This window comes from Pollachius pollachius (genome assembly GCF_949987615.1).
Source record: "Pollachius pollachius genome assembly, chromosome: 7".
NCBI classification, from domain to species: Eukaryota; Metazoa; Chordata; class Actinopteri; order Gadiformes; family Gadidae; genus Pollachius; species Pollachius pollachius.
In genome coordinates this window covers 697,104-714,603 of record NC_136940.1, presented here as the reverse complement: position 1 = coordinate 714,603, position 17,500 = coordinate 697,104, and the positions used below count along the sequence as shown (strand labels likewise).

At 54.1% G+C, this 17,500-nt stretch overlaps 3 protein-coding genes across 3 annotated transcripts in view; all 3 read left to right on the top strand.

The window, feature by feature from the left end:
- sh3rf1 (SH3 domain containing ring finger 1) overlaps positions 1-10,314 on the top strand; it is a 16,669-nt gene extending 6,355 nt beyond the window's left edge. The window contains exons 3-12 of the mRNA XM_079739933.1: positions 628-906; positions 1,522-1,617; positions 2,722-3,030; positions 3,277-3,387; positions 5,218-5,345; positions 5,590-5,760; positions 6,069-6,343; positions 6,522-6,766; positions 7,436-7,680; positions 7,793-10,314. Of these exons, the coding sequence (XP_079596059.1) occupies positions 628-906; positions 1,522-1,617; positions 2,722-3,030; positions 3,277-3,387; positions 5,218-5,345; positions 5,590-5,760; positions 6,069-6,343; positions 6,522-6,766; positions 7,436-7,680; positions 7,793-7,961 (2,028 nt within the window). The 3' untranslated portion in view covers positions 7,962-10,314. The remainder of the gene's footprint in view (positions 1-627; positions 907-1,521; positions 1,618-2,721; positions 3,031-3,276; positions 3,388-5,217; positions 5,346-5,589; positions 5,761-6,068; positions 6,344-6,521; positions 6,767-7,435; positions 7,681-7,792) is intronic.
- Positions 10,315-10,841: 527 nt separating this feature from the next.
- cbr4 (carbonyl reductase 4) lies at positions 10,842-13,591 on the top strand. Its single transcript, XM_079739947.1, has 6 exons — positions 10,842-10,905; positions 11,065-11,220; positions 12,026-12,146; positions 12,247-12,383; positions 12,800-12,934; positions 13,261-13,591. The coding sequence occupies exons 2-6, from the start codon at positions 11,076-11,078 to the stop codon at positions 13,437-13,439; spliced, it is 717 nt and encodes a 238-aa protein (XP_079596073.1). The 5' UTR covers positions 10,842-10,905; positions 11,065-11,075; the 3' UTR covers positions 13,440-13,591.
- Positions 13,592-14,023: 432 nt separating this feature from the next.
- The window catches only part of cist1 (colon, intestine and stomach enriched 1), a 3,733-nt gene continuing 256 nt past the window's right edge, over positions 14,024-17,500 (top strand). The window contains exons 1-4 of the mRNA XM_079739949.1: positions 14,024-14,118; positions 15,628-15,897; positions 16,227-16,402; positions 17,212-17,500. The exon at positions 17,212-17,500 is cut by the window's right edge and continues 256 nt beyond it. Of these exons, the coding sequence (XP_079596075.1) occupies positions 14,034-14,118; positions 15,628-15,897; positions 16,227-16,402; positions 17,212-17,253 (573 nt within the window). The 5' untranslated portion in view covers positions 14,024-14,033 and the 3' untranslated portion in view covers positions 17,254-17,500. The remainder of the gene's footprint in view (positions 14,119-15,627; positions 15,898-16,226; positions 16,403-17,211) is intronic.

The window sequence follows — 17,500 nt, the reverse complement described above, 5'->3', positions numbered from 1 at the left end:
AGGCTGGACCCCTAGAGTCCGCTGATCCATCCGGCTGGGGTCCGACCCCCACTCCCAACCAAAGGTTCTTGGTTCCTTAACAAAAGTCCCCACAGTCCACCAGTACTGTCCAACCCTACCTGCTCCTAATGACCTGTCTAACCCCTACCTGCTCCTAATGACCTGTCTCTGTACTGTCTAACCCCTACCTGCTCCTTAACGACCTGTCTCTGTACTGTCTAACCCCAACCTGCTCCTTAATGACCTGTCTCTGTACTGTCTAACCCCTACCTGCTCCTTAACGACCTGTCTCTGTACTGTCTAACCCCTACCTGCTCCTTAATGACCTGTCTCTGTACTGTCTAACCCCTACCTGCTCCTTAATGACCTGTCTCTGTACTGTCTAACCCCTACCTGCTCCTTAACGACCTGTCTCTGTACTGTCTAACCCCTACCTGCTCCTTAATGACCTGTCTCTGTACTGTCTACCCCTACCTGCTCCTTAATGACCTGTCTCTGTACTGTCTAACCCCTACCTGCTCCTAATGACCTGTCTCTGTACTGTCTAACCTTCTTTCTCAGGGTGTGTCTTAACTCCTCCCCTTCCTGTAGCAGGGCGTTTGTTAACTCCTCCCCTTCCTGTCCCAGGTGGGCGTCGCCCAGCTCCCGTGCGCTAAGGCGCTCTACAACTACGACGGCAAGGAGCCGGGCGACCTGCGGTTCTCCAAGGGGGACGTGATCGTCCTGCGGCGGCAGGTGGATGAGAACTGGTTCCACGGGGAGACGGCGGGCGCCAGCGGCTTCTTCCCCACCAACTTTGTGCAGGTCCTCACGCCGCTGCCGCCGCCGCCGCCGCAGTGCAAGGCCCTCTACGACTTCGAGCTCAAGGACAAGGAGGCCGACAAGGACTGCCTGCCCTTCTCCAAGGTGAGCCGATCACAGCCTGCCCTTCTCCAGGGTGAGCTAATCACATCCTAGCCTTCCCCAAGGTGAGCCAATCACAGCGTGCCCTTCTCCAAGGTGAGCCAATCACAGCCTGCCCTTCTCCAAGTTACCATGGATACGTTGTGCTGATTGTCCATGGTTACGGTGTGATGATGTACCTTGGTTACGTTGTGATGGTGTACCATTGTTACGGTGTGATGTCACCTTACGGTGATGTATGTATCTGGGACTACTAGAAATCAGGCGTTCTGCGTTCATTAAGCTTGGATTCAAGAAAACATTAAACGGGCAATGTTCCTTTAATTAAATCTCCCCCCTGCTGTTAAATAGTTTCTTCCCATGAAGATGAGATGCTGACTAGACGTCTGCGGTTCAGCTCCAGAGTCGTCTACCTCGACTTCCCTTTAATTAAACACTGCTTTATTCTGCCCTTAGGTTCCTCTCTCTCACAGCTTCAGTCTCCAGATCACATGACCTTCAGTCTCCAGATCACATGACCTTCTGTCTCCAGATCACATGATCTTCTGTCTCTCTGATATCACATGTCCTCTGGTAGCTCTTATGCTAACAGGCTGTTCTTTTTGTCTGCGTTGTCAGGACGATGTTCTGACCGTCATCCGGCGGGTCGATGAGAACTGGGCAGAGGGCATGCTGGGGGATAAGATCGGGATCTTCCCCATCTCCTACGTTGAGGTAAGACAGCCGAACACACCCCACTCCACACGTGTGTTTCATGTGTGCGAGCAGACACCCACACCAGCGCTGGCGCTTAGCTCGCTAGGCGGGGCTAACCCACACCAGCGCTGGCGCTTAGCTTGCTAGGCGGGGCTAACCCACACCACTGCTAGCCCTCAGCTTGCTAGGCGTGGGCTAACCCACACCAGCGCTAGTCTTTAGCTCGTTAGGCGGGGCTAACCCACACCAGCGCTAGTCCTTAGCTCGCTAGGCGTGGGCTAACCCACACCAGTGCTAGTCCTTAGCTCACTAGGCGTGGGCTAACCCACACCAGCGCTAGTCCTTAGCTCGCTAGGCGTGGGCTAACCTGCACCAGTGCTAGTCCTTAGCTCACTAGGCGTGGGCTAACCCACACCAGCGCTAGTCCTTAGCTCGCTAGGCGGGGGCTAACCCACACCAGCGCTAGTCCTTAGCTCGCTAGGCGGGGGCTAACCCACACCAGCACTAGCCCTTAGCTCACTAGGCGTGGGCTAACCCACACCAGCGCTAGTCCTTAGCTCGCTAGGCCTGGGCTAACCCACACCAGCGCTAGTCCTTAGCTCGCTAGGCGTGGGCTAACCCACACCAGCGCTAGTCCTTAGCTCACTAGGCGGGGCTAACCCACACCAGCGCTGGCGCTTAGCTTGCTAGGCGGGGCTAACCCACACCACTGCTAGCCCTCAGCTTGCTAGGCGTGGGCTAACCCACACCAGCGCTAGTCCTTAGCTCGCTAGGCGGGGCTAACCCACACCAGCACTAGTCCTTAGCTCACTAGGCGTGGGCTAACCCACACCAGCGCTAGTCCTAAGCTCACTAGGCGTGGGCTAACCCACACCAGCGCTGGCGCTTAGCTTGCTAGGCGGGGCTAACCCACACCACTGCTAGCCCTCAGCTTGCTAGGCGTGGGCTAACCCACACCAGCGCTAGTCCTTAGCTCGCTAGGCGGGGCTAACCCACACCAGCGCTAGTCCTTAGCTCGCTAGGCGGGGGCTAACCCACACCAGCGCTAGTCCTAAGCTCACTAGGCGTGGGCTAACCCCAGCCTGCGGCGCAGTACTCACGGCTCCGGTCGTTCTCCTCCAGTTCAACGCGGCGGGGCGCCACCTGGTGGAGCTGGACAAGCCCTCGGAGCCCGGCGGGGACTGGGCCGAGGGCCCGCCCCCGGGGGCCCAGGGGCCCGGGGCCCAGCGGGGGGCCGGGGAGAAGAAGAACACCAAGAAGAGGCACTCGTTCACCTCCCTCACCATGTCCCACAAGCCCTCGCTGGCCCCGCCCCCCCAGCGCCACTCCATGGAGATCAGCGGCCCGGTGCTCATCAGCTCCTCCAACCCCACGGCCGCCGCGCGCATCGGAGAGCTCAGCGGGGGGCTGTCCTGCTCCGCCCCCTCCCAGGTGAGACACGCCCCCTCCCAGGTGAGACACGCCCCCCCACGGCCCTCACAGGTGGGTCACGCCCCTCAGGTGAGACATGCCCCTCCCCGGCTTCGACGACGCCTGCTGAAGAGGTGCATGCTGGATAGTGTAGTCTTCATAGTCTTCATAGCTCCTCCTGTTCTTTGTAGACTCCAGAGAACAGTCAGCCATGCGGCCTTCTGGGTAATGGAGTCTTCCTCTGACTCCTGCTGTTCCTCCTCCCAGGTTCACATCTGCACCAGTGGGCTCATTGTGACTCCGCCCCCAATCAGCCCGTTGACCACGGCAACGGTCTTCGCTTTTCCCCCCGAGACGGGCTACACGTCCATCAGTGTGGTAGGTGGTGGTGAACTCTGACCCTCACCCTCTGACCCTCACCCTCTGACCCTCACCCTCTGACCCTCTGACTCTCACCCTCTGACCCTCACCCTCTGACCCTCACCCTCTGACACTCACCCTCTGACCCTCACCCTCTGACCCTCACCCTGTGACCCTCACCCTCTGACCCTCACCCTCTGACCCTCACCCTCTGACCCTCACCCTCTGACCCTCTGACTCTCACCCTCTGACCCTCACCCTCTGACCCTCACCCTCTGACTCTCACCCTCTGACCCTCTGACTCTCACCCTCTGACCCTCACCCTCTGACCCTCACCCTCTGACTCTCACCCTCTGACCCTCTGACTCTCACCCTCTGACCCTCACCCTCTGACCCTCACCCTGTGACCCTCACCCTCTGACCCTCACCCTCTGACCCTCACCCTGTGACCCTCACCCTCTGACCCTCACTCTCTGACCCTCACCCTCTAACCCTCACCCTCTGACCCTCTGACCCTCACCCTCTGACCCTCACCCTCTAACCCTCACCCTCTGACCCTCACCCTCTGACCCTCACTCTCTGACCCTCACCCTCTAACCCTCACCCTCTGACCCTCTGACCCTCACCCTCTGACCCTCACCCTCTAACCCTCACCCTCTGACCCTCACCCTCTGACCCTCATCCTCTGACCCCACTACCACTGCTGAGCCCTTCACATCGATAGTCCTCTCCTATCTCTTGCTCTATCCTCAGTGTGTGTGTGTCTATATGTGGTTCCAGGTCTAATCATAGGTATTTGTAACATTTTATATAGTTCAGCTTTTTTCTCCAAAATTAAATTAAAATTTACTAGTAGATGAACGAGAATTTCTAATATGCATTATTTCTGTTTTCTTTTCATTTATGGTCATTCTCCTTTTACCATAGTAAGCAATCAAAATAATATCATCTGCATATAAAACTATACTAATGTTTTCCCCTCCAACTGTACAACCTATATATATGTGTGTGTGTGTGTGTGTGTGGTTGTGTATGTTTCTCTATATGTTTCTGTGTCTCTCTATATGTGTGTGTTTGCGTCTAAATGTGTGTGTGTGTGTTCAGCTCTAATGAATGACAGGAATGTGTTGCATGGTTCCTGTAGCACACACACACACAGACAGACAGACTCACAGACAGACAGACACACAGACAGACAGACAGACAAAGAGAGACACACATAGAGAGACACTTAGTAACAACACACACACATTTAGAAACAACAAACAGCCCTCACTCTCACGGGCAGTGAACCACAACTATTTCATACACACACATTCAGATGCAGACATCTGTGTGTGTGTGTGTGTGTGTGTGTGTGTGTGTGTGTGTGTGTGTGTGTGTGTCACTGTCGGGCTGAACTCCCCTTGTCTCCTTGCTCACTGGGCGAACACTATGCATGCAGTTTACACACTGGTGCACACGGTACACATAAAACACACACACAGGCTCCTCCCCTTCCAGCAGAACCAGCACAGGCTCCTCCCCTCCTAGCAGAACCAGCAGACACAGGCTCCTCCCCTGCTAGCAGAACCAGCAGACACAGGCTCCTCCCCTCCTAGCAGAACCAGCAGACACACAGGCTCCTCCCCTTCCAGTAGAACCAGCAGACACACAGGCTCCTCCCCTTCCAGTAGAACCAGCCTGCCCAGTCTCTCTGTACTTGTTTCTCTCTTGAATGATCCGTTGTCACGGTGATGGTGTGTCCTATCCCCCTGCTGTCACTCTGAAAGGGGGGCAAGTATTGGGATCTGGGTTGATATCCTCTCTCTCTCTCTCTCTCTCTCTCTCTCTCTTCCCCCCCCCAAGGATGCCCTCCCTCCTCCCCCTCCTCCTCCCCCCCAGTCTTCAGTATCCGGTGCTGTGTCCTCATTGGCTGCGGCCCAGAGACCCGCCCCCGGGCCGGGTGAGCCAACTGGGAGACAGAGGCCCACTGTGTGAGTGACAGATACATACAACCGCAGACTAACCCTCTGGTTCTCATGTTCTCTAACCTCCGGTTCTCTAGCCTCTGGTTCTTGTGTTCTCTGACCTGTGGTTCTTGTGTTCTCTGACCTCTGGTTCTTGTGTTCTCTAATCTCCGGTTCTTAACCTGTGGTTCTTGTGTTCTCTGACCTCCGGTTCTGGTGTTCTCTAACCTGCGGTTCTTGTGTTCTCTAACCTGCGGTTCCCGTGTTCCAGCTACGTTGCCATGTTCCCCTACACCCCCCGTAAGGAGGACGAGCTGGAGCTAAGGAAGGGGGAGATGTTCTTGGTACTGGAGCGCTGTCAGGACGGCTGGTTCAAGGGGACCTCCATGCACACCGGCAAGATCGGGGTGTTCCCCGGGAACTACATGAGCCCCATCAACCGGTCAGTCGCTATCATGCTAAGCCACCACGCTTAGCTACCACGCTAAGTTACCACGCTAAGCTACCACGCTAAGCTACAGCACTAAGCTAACTATCACTAAACTGCGTGAGCCCCATCAACCGGTCAGTCACTACCACGATAAGCTACTACGCTAAGCTACTATGCTAGGCTACTAGGCTAAGCTACTACGCTAAGCTTCTATGCTAGGTTACTACGCTAAGCTACGACCCTATGCTATTAAAGGTGTTGTTCAGCGGTTCCCGTGGTTCCTTGTGCTGACGTGTTCCCTCTCTGCCCCCCTGATCCAGGACTCTGTCGGGGGTCGGCCCGCCCAAGCTCTCCCTGACCCTGGCCCCCCCCCAGGGTGGGCGGAGCCTCGGCGCCCCCACCCCTCTGTCCCCTCCCCCCTCCTCCTCCCCCGCTCCGGGCCCCGAGGCTAACAAACCTCTCCCAGCGTGCACCGGGCCGGCGGGGGGCGTGCCCCAGCCGGCGGCGCAGACGGCCACGGGGCAGCAGCCGAAGGCCGTAGTCCACGTGAACTCCCAGATGACGGTGAACCAGGCCCGCAACGCCGTGCGCTCCGGTAGGCTCCAAGGCGTCATGTGACCTGTCGGGGGGCGGGGTTTAACGTTGTTGTTGGTGGATGGCTGCGTGACATCAATATGGGTGTGGCCTACTGCCGAATCAGCACAGTGGGCGTGGCCTACTGCCCCGTCCCTAATGGGGGCCTGGCCTGACTGGTTCTGCCCCCTCTCCTCCAGCCGCAGGCCACGCCCAGGACCGGCCCACGGCCGCGGCGGCCCCGCCCCTCCAGCCCGCCCCCGCCTCCGGCCCCGCCTCCCGTGGGGGCGTGGCCCTGGGCTGTGCCTCCGCCTCCCTGACTCCGCCCAATGTCAGCGCCGCCTCCCTAGAGGGCGACGCCCAGAGGCAACCCGTCGGCCCCGGCAACGGCTCCCCCAACAACGGCAACCTGGGGTTGTCATGCCGACTGGAGAAGGATGCTAAGGTTAGCTCGTCGCTATGGAAACGTGACCAGTTAGCACTTAAATCTTCTTCTGCTATAACTGGTAATAATGGTGTGACTGTGTCTCCTGGTGTGTGACTGTGTCTCCTGGTGTGTGACTGTGTCTCCTGGTTGTGACTGGTCTCTCCTGGTGTTTGACTGGTCTCTCCTGGTGTGTGACTGGTCTCTCCCGGTGTGTGACTGGTCTCTCCTGGTGTGTGACTGATCCCTCCCGGTGTGTGACTGGTCTCTCCTGGTGTGTGACTGGTCTCTCCCGGTGTGTGACTGGTCTCTCCCTGTGTGTGACTGGTCTCTCCTGGTGTGTGACTGTGTCTCCTGGTGTGTGACTGGTCTCTCCCGGTGTGTGACTGGTCTCTCCTGGTGTGTGACTGTGTCTCCTGGTGTGTGACTGGTCTCTCCCGGTGTGTGACTGGTCTCTCCTGGTGTGTGACTGTGTCTCCTGGTGTGTGACTGGTCTCTCCTGGTGTGTGACTGTGTCTCCTGGTGTGTGACTGGTCTCTCCCGGTGTGTGACTGGTCTCTCCTGGTGTGTGACTGTGTCTCCTGGTGTGTGACTGGACTCTCCTGGTGTGTGACTGGTCTTTCCCGGTGTGTGACTGGTCTCTCCTGGTGTTTAACTGGTCTCTCCTGGTGTGTGACTGTGTCTCCTCAGAGAGAGAAGAAGGGTCTTCTGAAGCTGCTGTCCAATAAGAAGCGCGGCCGCTGCTCGCCCCCGCCCTCCCCAACGCTGGACCCCGAGGGCCCGGGGGAGGGGCCCCTGGGGGGTCCCGAGGCGGCCCGCCCGGAGCCCGACGCCGCGGGGGCTGCCGCCCCCCCGCCCATCGCCCCGCCCCCCCGCCTGGCCTGCTCCTCGCTCTCCTCCCATCACCATGACGCCCACCCCATCGTCTGCGAGCGGTACGAAGCCCCGTCTCCCTGCGTCGCCGTGGTGACCCCATCACCATGTGCCTTGGTCTCTAGCTACAGGGTGGCGGTCTCACTGTCTCCTGGTCTCTGGTGGTCCCCCCAGGTATCGCGTGGTGGTGTCCTACCCCCCCCAGAGCGAGGCGGAGCTGGAGCTGAAGGAGGGCGACGTGGTCTTCGTGCACCGGAAGCGGGAGGACGGCTGGTTCAAAGGCACCCTGCAGAGGAACGGGCGCACCGGCCTCTTCCCCGGCAGCTTCGTGGACAGCGTCTGAGACCGGGACCCCTGACCCCGCCCCCGGGGGGGGTTGCCAAGGTGACAGAAGTCAGACGGCAACAGGGGAGGGAGGGTCTCCGGGCTGGGGGGTTCTGGAGCGGGGCCGGGCTCTGCGGTCCTCCCTGAGGTCCTCAACACCTTCAGGGACCAGGAGGCTGGGGCCCCCCACCCAGAGGGTGGAGCCCCCCCACCCAGAGGGTGGAGCCCCCCCACCCAGAGGGTGGATTCACATGAAGGACTGCTATACATGAGGACCACAGTGGGGCCACCTGGCCCTCGGTCATCATCGGGCGTCACCAGACTGCTGATTGGCCGCCGGCGCGATGCTCGGACATCTCGCTACCCTGGTTGTCACTGGCAACGGGGTAAGATTGCACATCCCAGAATAGTTTCCCAGAGGGCCGCAGTACTAGGGGACGGATGCTGCAGAACCCTCCCCAGCGTCTCAGATCAGCCTTGTATTGGGAGGTTGTCACGGCCGTCTTCACTCCGCCGTGGAATCAAATGAATACTTTAATGAATACTTTAATGAATATTATCTCCTAGTTTATAGTTCCATGTACTGACTGACGGACCGGGCTGTCAGGAGATCCACCCCACTGGAGGTCTGGAACCCAGTGAGGTCACTGGATCTCTAGATCCACTGGATCTCTAGATCACGAGGTTCTACACCCAGTGACTCCGGTGGGTCGTACCACTCCAGTGACTCCGGTGGGTCGTACCACTCCAGTGACTCCGGTGGGTCGTACCACTCCAGTGGCTGCGGTGGGTCGTACCAATCCAGTGACTCCGGTGGGTCGTACCACTCCAGTGACTGCGGTGGGTCGTACTAATCCAGTGACTCCGGTGGGTCGTACCACTCCAGTGGCTGCGGTGGGTCGTACCAATCCAGTGACTCCGGTGGGTCGTACCACTCCAGTGACTGCGGTGGGTCGTACTAATCCAGTGACTCCGGTGGGTCGTACCACTCCAGCTGTGCGTCTCACTCCTCTAACGTACATTCCTTACTTCCTTACTGACTCGTAGCACAAAGAACAAAGAAAGCTAACGTCTTAAGCACAGAGTATTTTTCCATTGGTATCAAACTATATATCGTGTATTTCCGTTGTGTTGGGACCTTAGAGGCATTACTTGAACGCAGAATGATTCCTGATTTAGCGGAACATGTTTCACCTTTGGTTGTTTTGACTTGAATTGCTGCACAAACTGACTGGACGGACGGACGGACGGACGGACGGACGGACGGACTGGAGGGAACAGTGATGGGGGGGTCACAGTGCTTGCAGTGCTCGACCCCTCTGACCAGCGACACGCAGCGCCCCCCCACTGGGGTGGCTGGGGCCCGCCGTTGACCCCTGGAGGGCCCTGGGGCCCGACTGGCCCCCTGCTCTGGTCCTGTTGTAGGGCCCCTGGGGGCCCCCCTATAGACGCTGTGTTTATTGATAACGGAGAAGGCTGGAAATACGGTACTAAACACTGTTAGTGTGAATGACTCATGGGGATGAGTGACAGGATGAGGGGATGAGTGACAGGATGGGATGAGTGACAGGATGAGGGGATGAGTGACAGGATGGGATGAGTGACAGGATGGGATGAGTGACAGGATGAGGGGATGAGTGACAGGATAGGATGAGTGACAGGATGGGATGAGTGACAGGATGGGATGAGTGACAGGATGAGGGGATGAGTGACAGGATGAGGGGATGAGTGACAGGATGAGGGGATGAGTGACAGGATGAGGGGATGAGTGACAGGATGAGGGGATGAGTGACAGGATGAGGGGATGAGTGACAGGATGAGGGGATGAGTGACAGGATGAGGGGATGAGTGACAGGATGGGATGAGTGACAGGATGAGGGGATGAGTGACAGGAGGGGATGAGTGACAGGATGAGGGGATGAGTGACAGGATGAGGGGATGAGTGACAGGATGAGGGGATGAGTGACAGGATGAGGGGATGAGTGATGTAGTCTCTAGTGGTCTGGACCTGTGAGTGGGCTTGGCATCGTTACACACAGAAAGGCCTTTATCTTCATCTGCACCTACACCACCCATAGCTCCACCCACACATACACCACTCCTACACCACCCATAGCTACACCACCCACATACACACCACAACATCTCCACCCACACACCACTACAACACCACCCACACTAACACCACCCACACAGATCTCCCTCCTCCCGCTCCACCCCAGGTCATGTGTAGGTGTAGGTCACCCCAGCTGTGAGCTACGTCAGGTAGCCTCTTTACTCCACCTGACTCCTCTTGCTAAGATGTCTGACTTGATTTTTGTATGATTTATTTTTTGTATAGTTAGTTTGATTAAATCAACGGCCCGACTGTTAGAGGGACAATAATAACAATAAAGATCATTCTTTCATTTTGGTCTAATGTGTCACTTGGTGTGTGTGTGTGTGTGTGTGTGTGTGTGTGTGTGTGTGTGTGTGTGTGTGTGTGTGTGTGTGTGTGTGTGTGTGTGTGTGTGTGTGTGTGTGTGTGCGCTTGTGTGTCTGTAACAATCAGAGTTACTTTCATTACATCTTATTGAAAACACGACTGAAGTTCCAGGCTCGGTTCCATAACAGACACATAGCAGCAACAATACAAGATAAACTAAATAAAGATAATTAAAAATCGAAAGGTAGCATCAATAGATCACAATAATAAAGTAATAATAAGATAAACTTAAACTGGTCACATAAAACAATAAGTAATGAGGTGTATTAAAGTGTTCCAGTGGCAGTGGTACCAGCCACGGTTGACCTAGTGCAGAAATGCGCCAAGAGAGCGGGTCGGGCCTCTCTCGCTGGAGGTTTATTCTAATGTGTGCGGGCGGCGCCCCCTTGTGGCCGAAGTGTGTAACATCACACAGGGAAGAAAGATGGCGACCTCCACGCAGAGGCACTAGTGTGGAGAACAACACACAACATATCAGGTAGGCTGCTAAGATATAAGCTGTTAAACGTATATGGTAGGAGTAGTTGTGGTCTTTGTGTGTGTGTGTGTGTGTGTGTGTGTGTGTGTGTGTGTGTGTGTGTGTGTGTGTGTGTGTGTGTGTGTGTGTCTCTTCTGATGTGTCCCTGATGTCCTCGAGGTTCCGTCGGGATGTCCCGTCTGGCGGTGGTGGCCGGGGGGTCCCGCGGCATCGGGGCCGCCGTGGCCCGGCTCCTCGCCTCCAAGGGGTGCCGGGTGGTGGTGGTCTCCCGCGACCTGGACGCCGCCCGCGCCGCCGTGGCGTCGCTGGAAGGAGGTTCGGTGACCTGATCAATGATAATAATATTAATAATATATGGGACGGTAATATGGCCTTAAAAACTGATTTACCGGAAGTTAACCCATCAAACAATCACCAACCATGTTTCTAAAGCATATGTTTTTGACCAACAAGTCAGGAAAATAATAATAATAAAAAATACAATAGGGTTCCTACGTTTTTGGTAGTACCCTAATAATCAGGCTTTCCTTCAAATAATACTGCAAATGGATATATACTTCTACCACAGTCTAATACTGAATTCTAATGATAGTGAATATTGCTGAATGATTGTGAATACTACTGAATAATACTTAAAACTACTTTTAAAAGTGAATGAACCTGAATACTATTGCATTGACTTATATTGACTAATATTAATGGTGATATTACTGATTTATAGTGCATTTCACTGAATAAAAGTGTATACTCCTGAAAAATACAATTATTCAGAAGTATACAATCTGGGAATACTATTTAATATTACTGAGTAATAGGAAAGCATACTGTACAATAGTAAATTATACTGACTAATAGTAAATATTACTGGCTGATAGTTAATACTACTCACTAATTGTGAATATTACTGAGTAAAAGTGAACACTACTGAGTAATAGTGAATACTACTGACTAATAGTGAACACTACTGAGTAAAAGTGAACACTACTGAGTAATAGTGAATACTACTGACTAATAGTGAACACTACTGACTAATAGTGAACACTACTGAGTAATAGTGAATACTACTGAGTAATAGTGAACACTCCAGAGCTCTCCTAGTAAGAGTGGCCCTCACCCCCAGACGGCCACGTGGCTCTGAGCTGCGATGTGTCCCAGGAGCACGAAGTGAAGGCCGCCTTCCAGGAGGTCCTCCGATCCTGCGGAAAGATCACGTACCTGGTGAACTCAGCCGGCATCAACAGGTGAGTCCACACACACCTACACACTACTACATACTGCTACACACACCTTTTTGAAGCATTATTACAATACTTATATGTGTGTGTGTGTGTGTGTGTGTAGGGACGCCCTCCTCCTGCGTCAGAGGGCGACAGACATGCGCCCCCTGCTGGAGGTGAACCTGATGGGCTCCATGCTGACCTGCAGGGCCGCGCTGCCCAGCATGCTGCACTCGCCTGGGGCCGCCGTGCTCAACATAGGTCCTGGAGCTCGGCTCTACCTAGTCCTGTACACTCTACTGTCTCTACTCCGCTCTACTGTATACATGTACCTCTACTCTACTCTACTCTACTGTGCCTCTACTCTACTCTACTGTACCTCTACTCTACACTAACTCTACTGTACCTCTACTCTACTGTACCTCTACTCTACTGTGCCTCTACTCTACAGTAACTACTGAACCTCTACTCTACTGTTCCTCTACTCTACTGAGCCTCTACTCTACACTAACTCTACTGAACCTCTACTCTACTGTACCTCTACTCTACTGAACCTCTACTCTACTGAACCTCTACTCTACTGAGCCTCTACTCTACACTAACTCCACTGAACCTATACTCTACTCTACTGTACCTCTACTCTACTCTACTCTCCTGTACCCTGCTCTGCTGTCCAGGCTCGGTGGTGGGTCTGAAGGGGCGGGCCGGCCAGAGCGTCTATGCGGCCAGTAAGGCGGGGCTGGAGGGCTTCACCCGCTCCCTGGCCAAAGAGGTCGGGTCCCGGGGGGTCAGGGTCAACATGCTGCTGCCAGGTACGCCTGTCTGTCTGTCTGCCTGTCTGTCTGTCTGTCTGTCTGCCTGTCTGCCTGCTTGCCTGTCTGCCTGTCTGTCTGTCTGAAGAATAGAATAGAATGCTATGTTATTTAATAACATGGCCGGCTCTTCCACACAGTAGCCATAAGAGAATGCGTTGACTTTTATCTCTCCTCTCCTCTCCTCTCCTCTCCTCTCCTCTCCTCTCTTCCTCCTCTCCTCTCCTCCTCTCCTCCACCTCCTCCTCCTCTCCTCTCCTCTCCTCTCTTCCTCCTCTCCTCTCCTCCTCTCCTCCAACTCCTCCTCCTCTCTTCTCCTCCTCCAGGCTTCATCAGGACCTCCATGACGGAGGCGCTCCAGGCCTCCCCCCAGCTCCTCCCCATCCCTCTGGGCCGGGTGGGGGAGGTGGAGGAGGTGGCGCAGGCCGCACTCTTCCTGCTCCTCTCTCCCTACGTCACGGGCCAGGCGCTGCTGGTGGACGGGGGCGTGGCCCTGCACATGTAGACCGGCGTCCGGGGGGCCGGGGCCAGCCCCCCGGACGCCGGTCCTGTGATTCTGTTAATAAACAAACTGCTTGTTGACCTCAAACTGTCTGGTTGTCATGGTGACCATTGTGCAAGGTCCATATATATATATTTTTGCAATCGTTATTTTTCAAAGGCACATTGTTGCACAATTTTTGTGTGAAACAAATAAAATCTTTGAAACAAGAAAGTGTGCCAGTGGTGTAGCTCCACCTGTAGTATCAATACTGCTGCTGCAGTAAACATGTCTTAGTACTGCTTCTACAGTAAACGTAGTATTAATACTGGTTGTACAGTAAGTGTGTAGAATTAATACTACTGCTACACTAAACATGTATTAGTATTGGTACTACACTAAACATGTATTAGTGCTGGTACTACGGTAAGTATTAGTACTACTGCTACACTAAACATGTATTAGTACTAGTACTGCAGTAAGTGTGTGTTCCTTGGATCTGAGCATGTTTGATTATCTGAGTGGAAACAGGGAGGAGCCAGTAGCAGACAAACATTGAGGCTCCGCCTACATCCTGCTCCTACGGCACACCTGTGTGTGTGTGTGTGTGAGAGCAGGATGGCTGCAGGCTGTGGGGTTAGCCTCTCTGTGCCCTGGGGGGTCCAGGTTCTCGTCTCCATCCTAATATTTGCTGCTTGCTGCGGTGAGTAGAGCCGGAATATGAACTGAGATTAACATGTAGTTAACCTAATGGTTAACATGGGGTTAACATGTAGTTAACCTAATGGTTAACATCTAGTTAACCTTATGGTTAACATGGGGTTTACATGTAGGTAACCTAATGATTTACATGGTGGTTAACATGTAGTTAACCTAATGGTTTACATGGTGGTTAACATGTAGTTAACCTAATGGTTAACATGGGGTTAACATGTAGTTAGGCTTGTAGTTAACATGTAGTTAATATGAAGCTAACCTCACAGTTAACATTTGGTTTACATGTAGTTAACATGTTATTCTTGTAGTTAACTTGTTGTTAACTTTGTAATTAACACGTAGTTAACTAGTTAAGCTTGTAACATGTAGTTAACATGTTATTCTTGTAGTTAACCTGTTAAGCTTGTAACATGTAGTTAACATGTTTTTAACCTTGCAATAAACACGTTGTTAACTAGTTAAGCTTGTAGTAAACATGTAAACACTTGTTAAACTTGTAACTGGGCAATAAATTTAAGTTCAACCTGTTAACATGTAGTTAACATGACGGTAACCTCACAGTTAACGTTTGGTTAACATGTAGTTAACATGTTAATCTTGTAGTAAACATGTACGGACGTGGTGATGATGATGATGGAGACAGACACATCCGTCTCAGGGGCGGGACTACCGGACCTCTAGCCCCCACATCCGTCTCAAGGGGCGGGACTACCGGACTTCTAGCCCCCACATCCGTCTCAAGGGGCGGGACTACCGGACCTCTAGCTTGACGTAGGGGTTAGGGTTAGTGTACATGTGGGTGCGGACTGGAGTCTAAAGCCGGGTTCACTACGTCGCTCTTCCCTTCCTGTCACCACCTTCATCCTCTGCTATGTCTTCTTCTCCTCCCTCCCTTCTCTCTCCCCCCTCCTCTCTCCTCCCTCCTCTCTCCTCTCTCCTCTCTCCTCTCTCCTCCCCTCTCTCCTCCCTCCTCTCTCCTCCCCTCTCTCCTCTTTCCTCCCTCCTCTCTCCTCTCCTCTCTCCTCTCTCCTCCCCTCCCTCCTCTCTCCTCCCCTCTCTCCTCTCCTCCCCTCTCTCCTCTCTCCTCTCTCGTCCCCTTTCTCCTCCCTCCTCTCTCCTCTCCTCTCCCCTCCCTCCTCTCTCCTCCCCTCTCCTCCCTCCTCTCCCCTCCCTCCTCTCTCCTCCCCTTTGTTCTCCCTCCTCTCTCCTCCCTCCTCTCTCCTCCCTCCTCTCTCCTCCGCCCTCTCCTCCCTCCTCTCTCCCCCCCTCTCCTCCCTCCTCTCTCCTCCCCTCTCCCCTCCCTCCTCTCACGTCCCCTTTCTCCTCCCTCCTCTCTCCTCCCTCCTCTCTCCCCCTCTCCTCCCTCCTCTCTCCTCCCCTCTCCTCCTCCCTCTCCTCCCTCCTCTCTCCCCCCCTCTCCTCCCTCCTCTCTCCTCCCCTCTCTCCTCCCTCCTCTCTCCTCCCCTCTACCTCCCATCTCTCTGCCATTCTTCAGACACCAACTTGGTCTCCGTGACGACCCGGACCACCACCGCCTCCGTGAAGGAGGTGCCCCCCCTTCTGAACGTCTCCTCCACCCTCCCCCCCTCTCCTAACATCTCAGACGTCTCCAGCTCTCCCCCAACATCTGAGACCACCAGCACCTCCAACACCACCCTGAACACCACCCTGAACATCGCCCTGAACACCGCCCTGAACACCGCCCTGAACACCGCCCTGAACACCACCCTGAACACCAGCCGACAAACCACCTTCAACACCACCGGTGGGTGTTACAGCTGATTTCCCTTCCATGTCACGGATGTATAAACTATTCATCACTTTAACGTGTGAGGTCACCTTCTGACTACGACACCGCCTTGAAAACGATCACCATGCATCGATGACATCACCGGACGAACTATGACATCACCATGCTAACTATGACATCACCAACTCCATCATTATCCTCTTGTTCTCCTGTTCTCCTCCTGTTCTCCTCATGTTCTCCTCCTCTTGTCCTCCTCCTCCTCCTCCTGTCCTCCTCCTCCTCCTCCTCCTCCTGTCCTCCTCCTCCTCCTCCTCCTGTCCTCCTCCTCCTCCTGTCCTCCTCAGCGGTCCCCTGGGGGGCGGAGGTGCTGGAGGAGGAGGGAGGAGGTCGGCTGGCTGCGGGCCTGGTAGCCCTCCTCTCCATGCTGGCCGTGGTGGCCGTGCTGACGGTGCTGGTGGCGCTCAGCCGGGCGCTGGGCTTCCTGACGCCCCCGTTTGAGAGGCTGGACGACGTGCCGCTGGTAGGAGAGCCTCGCCTCACCCCTCCCCGTGGCATCACACTGAAGCCTCACCCCATCACACTGAAGCCTCACCCCATCACACTGAGGCCTCACCCCATCACACTGAGGCCTCACCCCATCACACTGAGGCCTCACCCCATCACACTGAGGCCTCACCCCATCACACTGAGGCCTCACCCCATCACACTGAGGCCTCACCCCATCACACTGAGGCCTCACCCCATCACACTGAGGCCTCACCCCATCACACTGAGGCCTCACCCCATCACACTGAGGCCTCACCCCATCACACTGAGGCCTCACCCCATCACACTGAGGCCTCACCCCATCACACTGAGGCCTCACCCCATCACACTCAGGGCCTGAGCAGACACTTTGATCCAGAGCGACTTACAATAAGTCAATTAGTCAGGAGAAAGAGAAACAACCACATGTGTCTGTGGGTACAGTAAGGATGTTCATAGAGCCAAGTGCCAGGCACTAACCATCACTAGGTTAACCCGTTCCCCGTACACAGCAGAGACAGCTAGGGTAAGAGGCTACACCATGCTAAGTTCTATTTTTAAGTGCCAGGATGCTATGATTGGGTTATGATGAATTGTACTTAATGTCTTCATATGAAAGGATGAGCTGGGGTTTAACAGCTAGCTCCGCAGCAGGGAGGTTAAAGTATCAAGATGAATTATGAATTCAGAATGATGAATTCATAATGATCATAATAGTAGTCAGAATCACAGCATATTTAAGGGGGGATTTCTTCACAAAGGGATGTTTTAACTCATATCATTTTTATGTTTTGTTTTTTTCAGGAGAGCCCGAATGAAGAATCACCGTTTGCACATAAATATTAAAGAAATGCATATTTCATATTCATGTTAATTTAAAGTTCATATTCATGTCAATATGAAGTTCATATTCATGTTAATATAGAGTTCATATTCATGGTAATATAAAGTTAATATTAATGTTATTACAAAGTTCATATTCATGTTCATATAAAGTTCATATTCATACAAAGGGAAATTTGTGATGAAACCCTTGATCCATCGCTTGCTTCATTTGCTACACAACTCAAGATACCTGGTTCGCTGACTTATT

Coding starts and splice junctions, on each gene's coding strand:
- cbr4 (XM_079739947.1), top strand. CDS start 11,076: ATGTCCCGTCTGGCGGTGGTGGCCGGGGGGTCCCGCGGCATCGGGGCC. Junction 11,221..12,025: donor CGTGGCGTCGCTGGAAGGAG/GTTCGGTGACCT, acceptor CCTCACCCCCAG/ACGGCCACGTGGCTCTGAGC. Junction 12,935..13,260: donor GGTCAACATGCTGCTGCCAG/GTACGCCTGTCT, acceptor CTCCTCCTCCAG/GCTTCATCAGGACCTCCATG.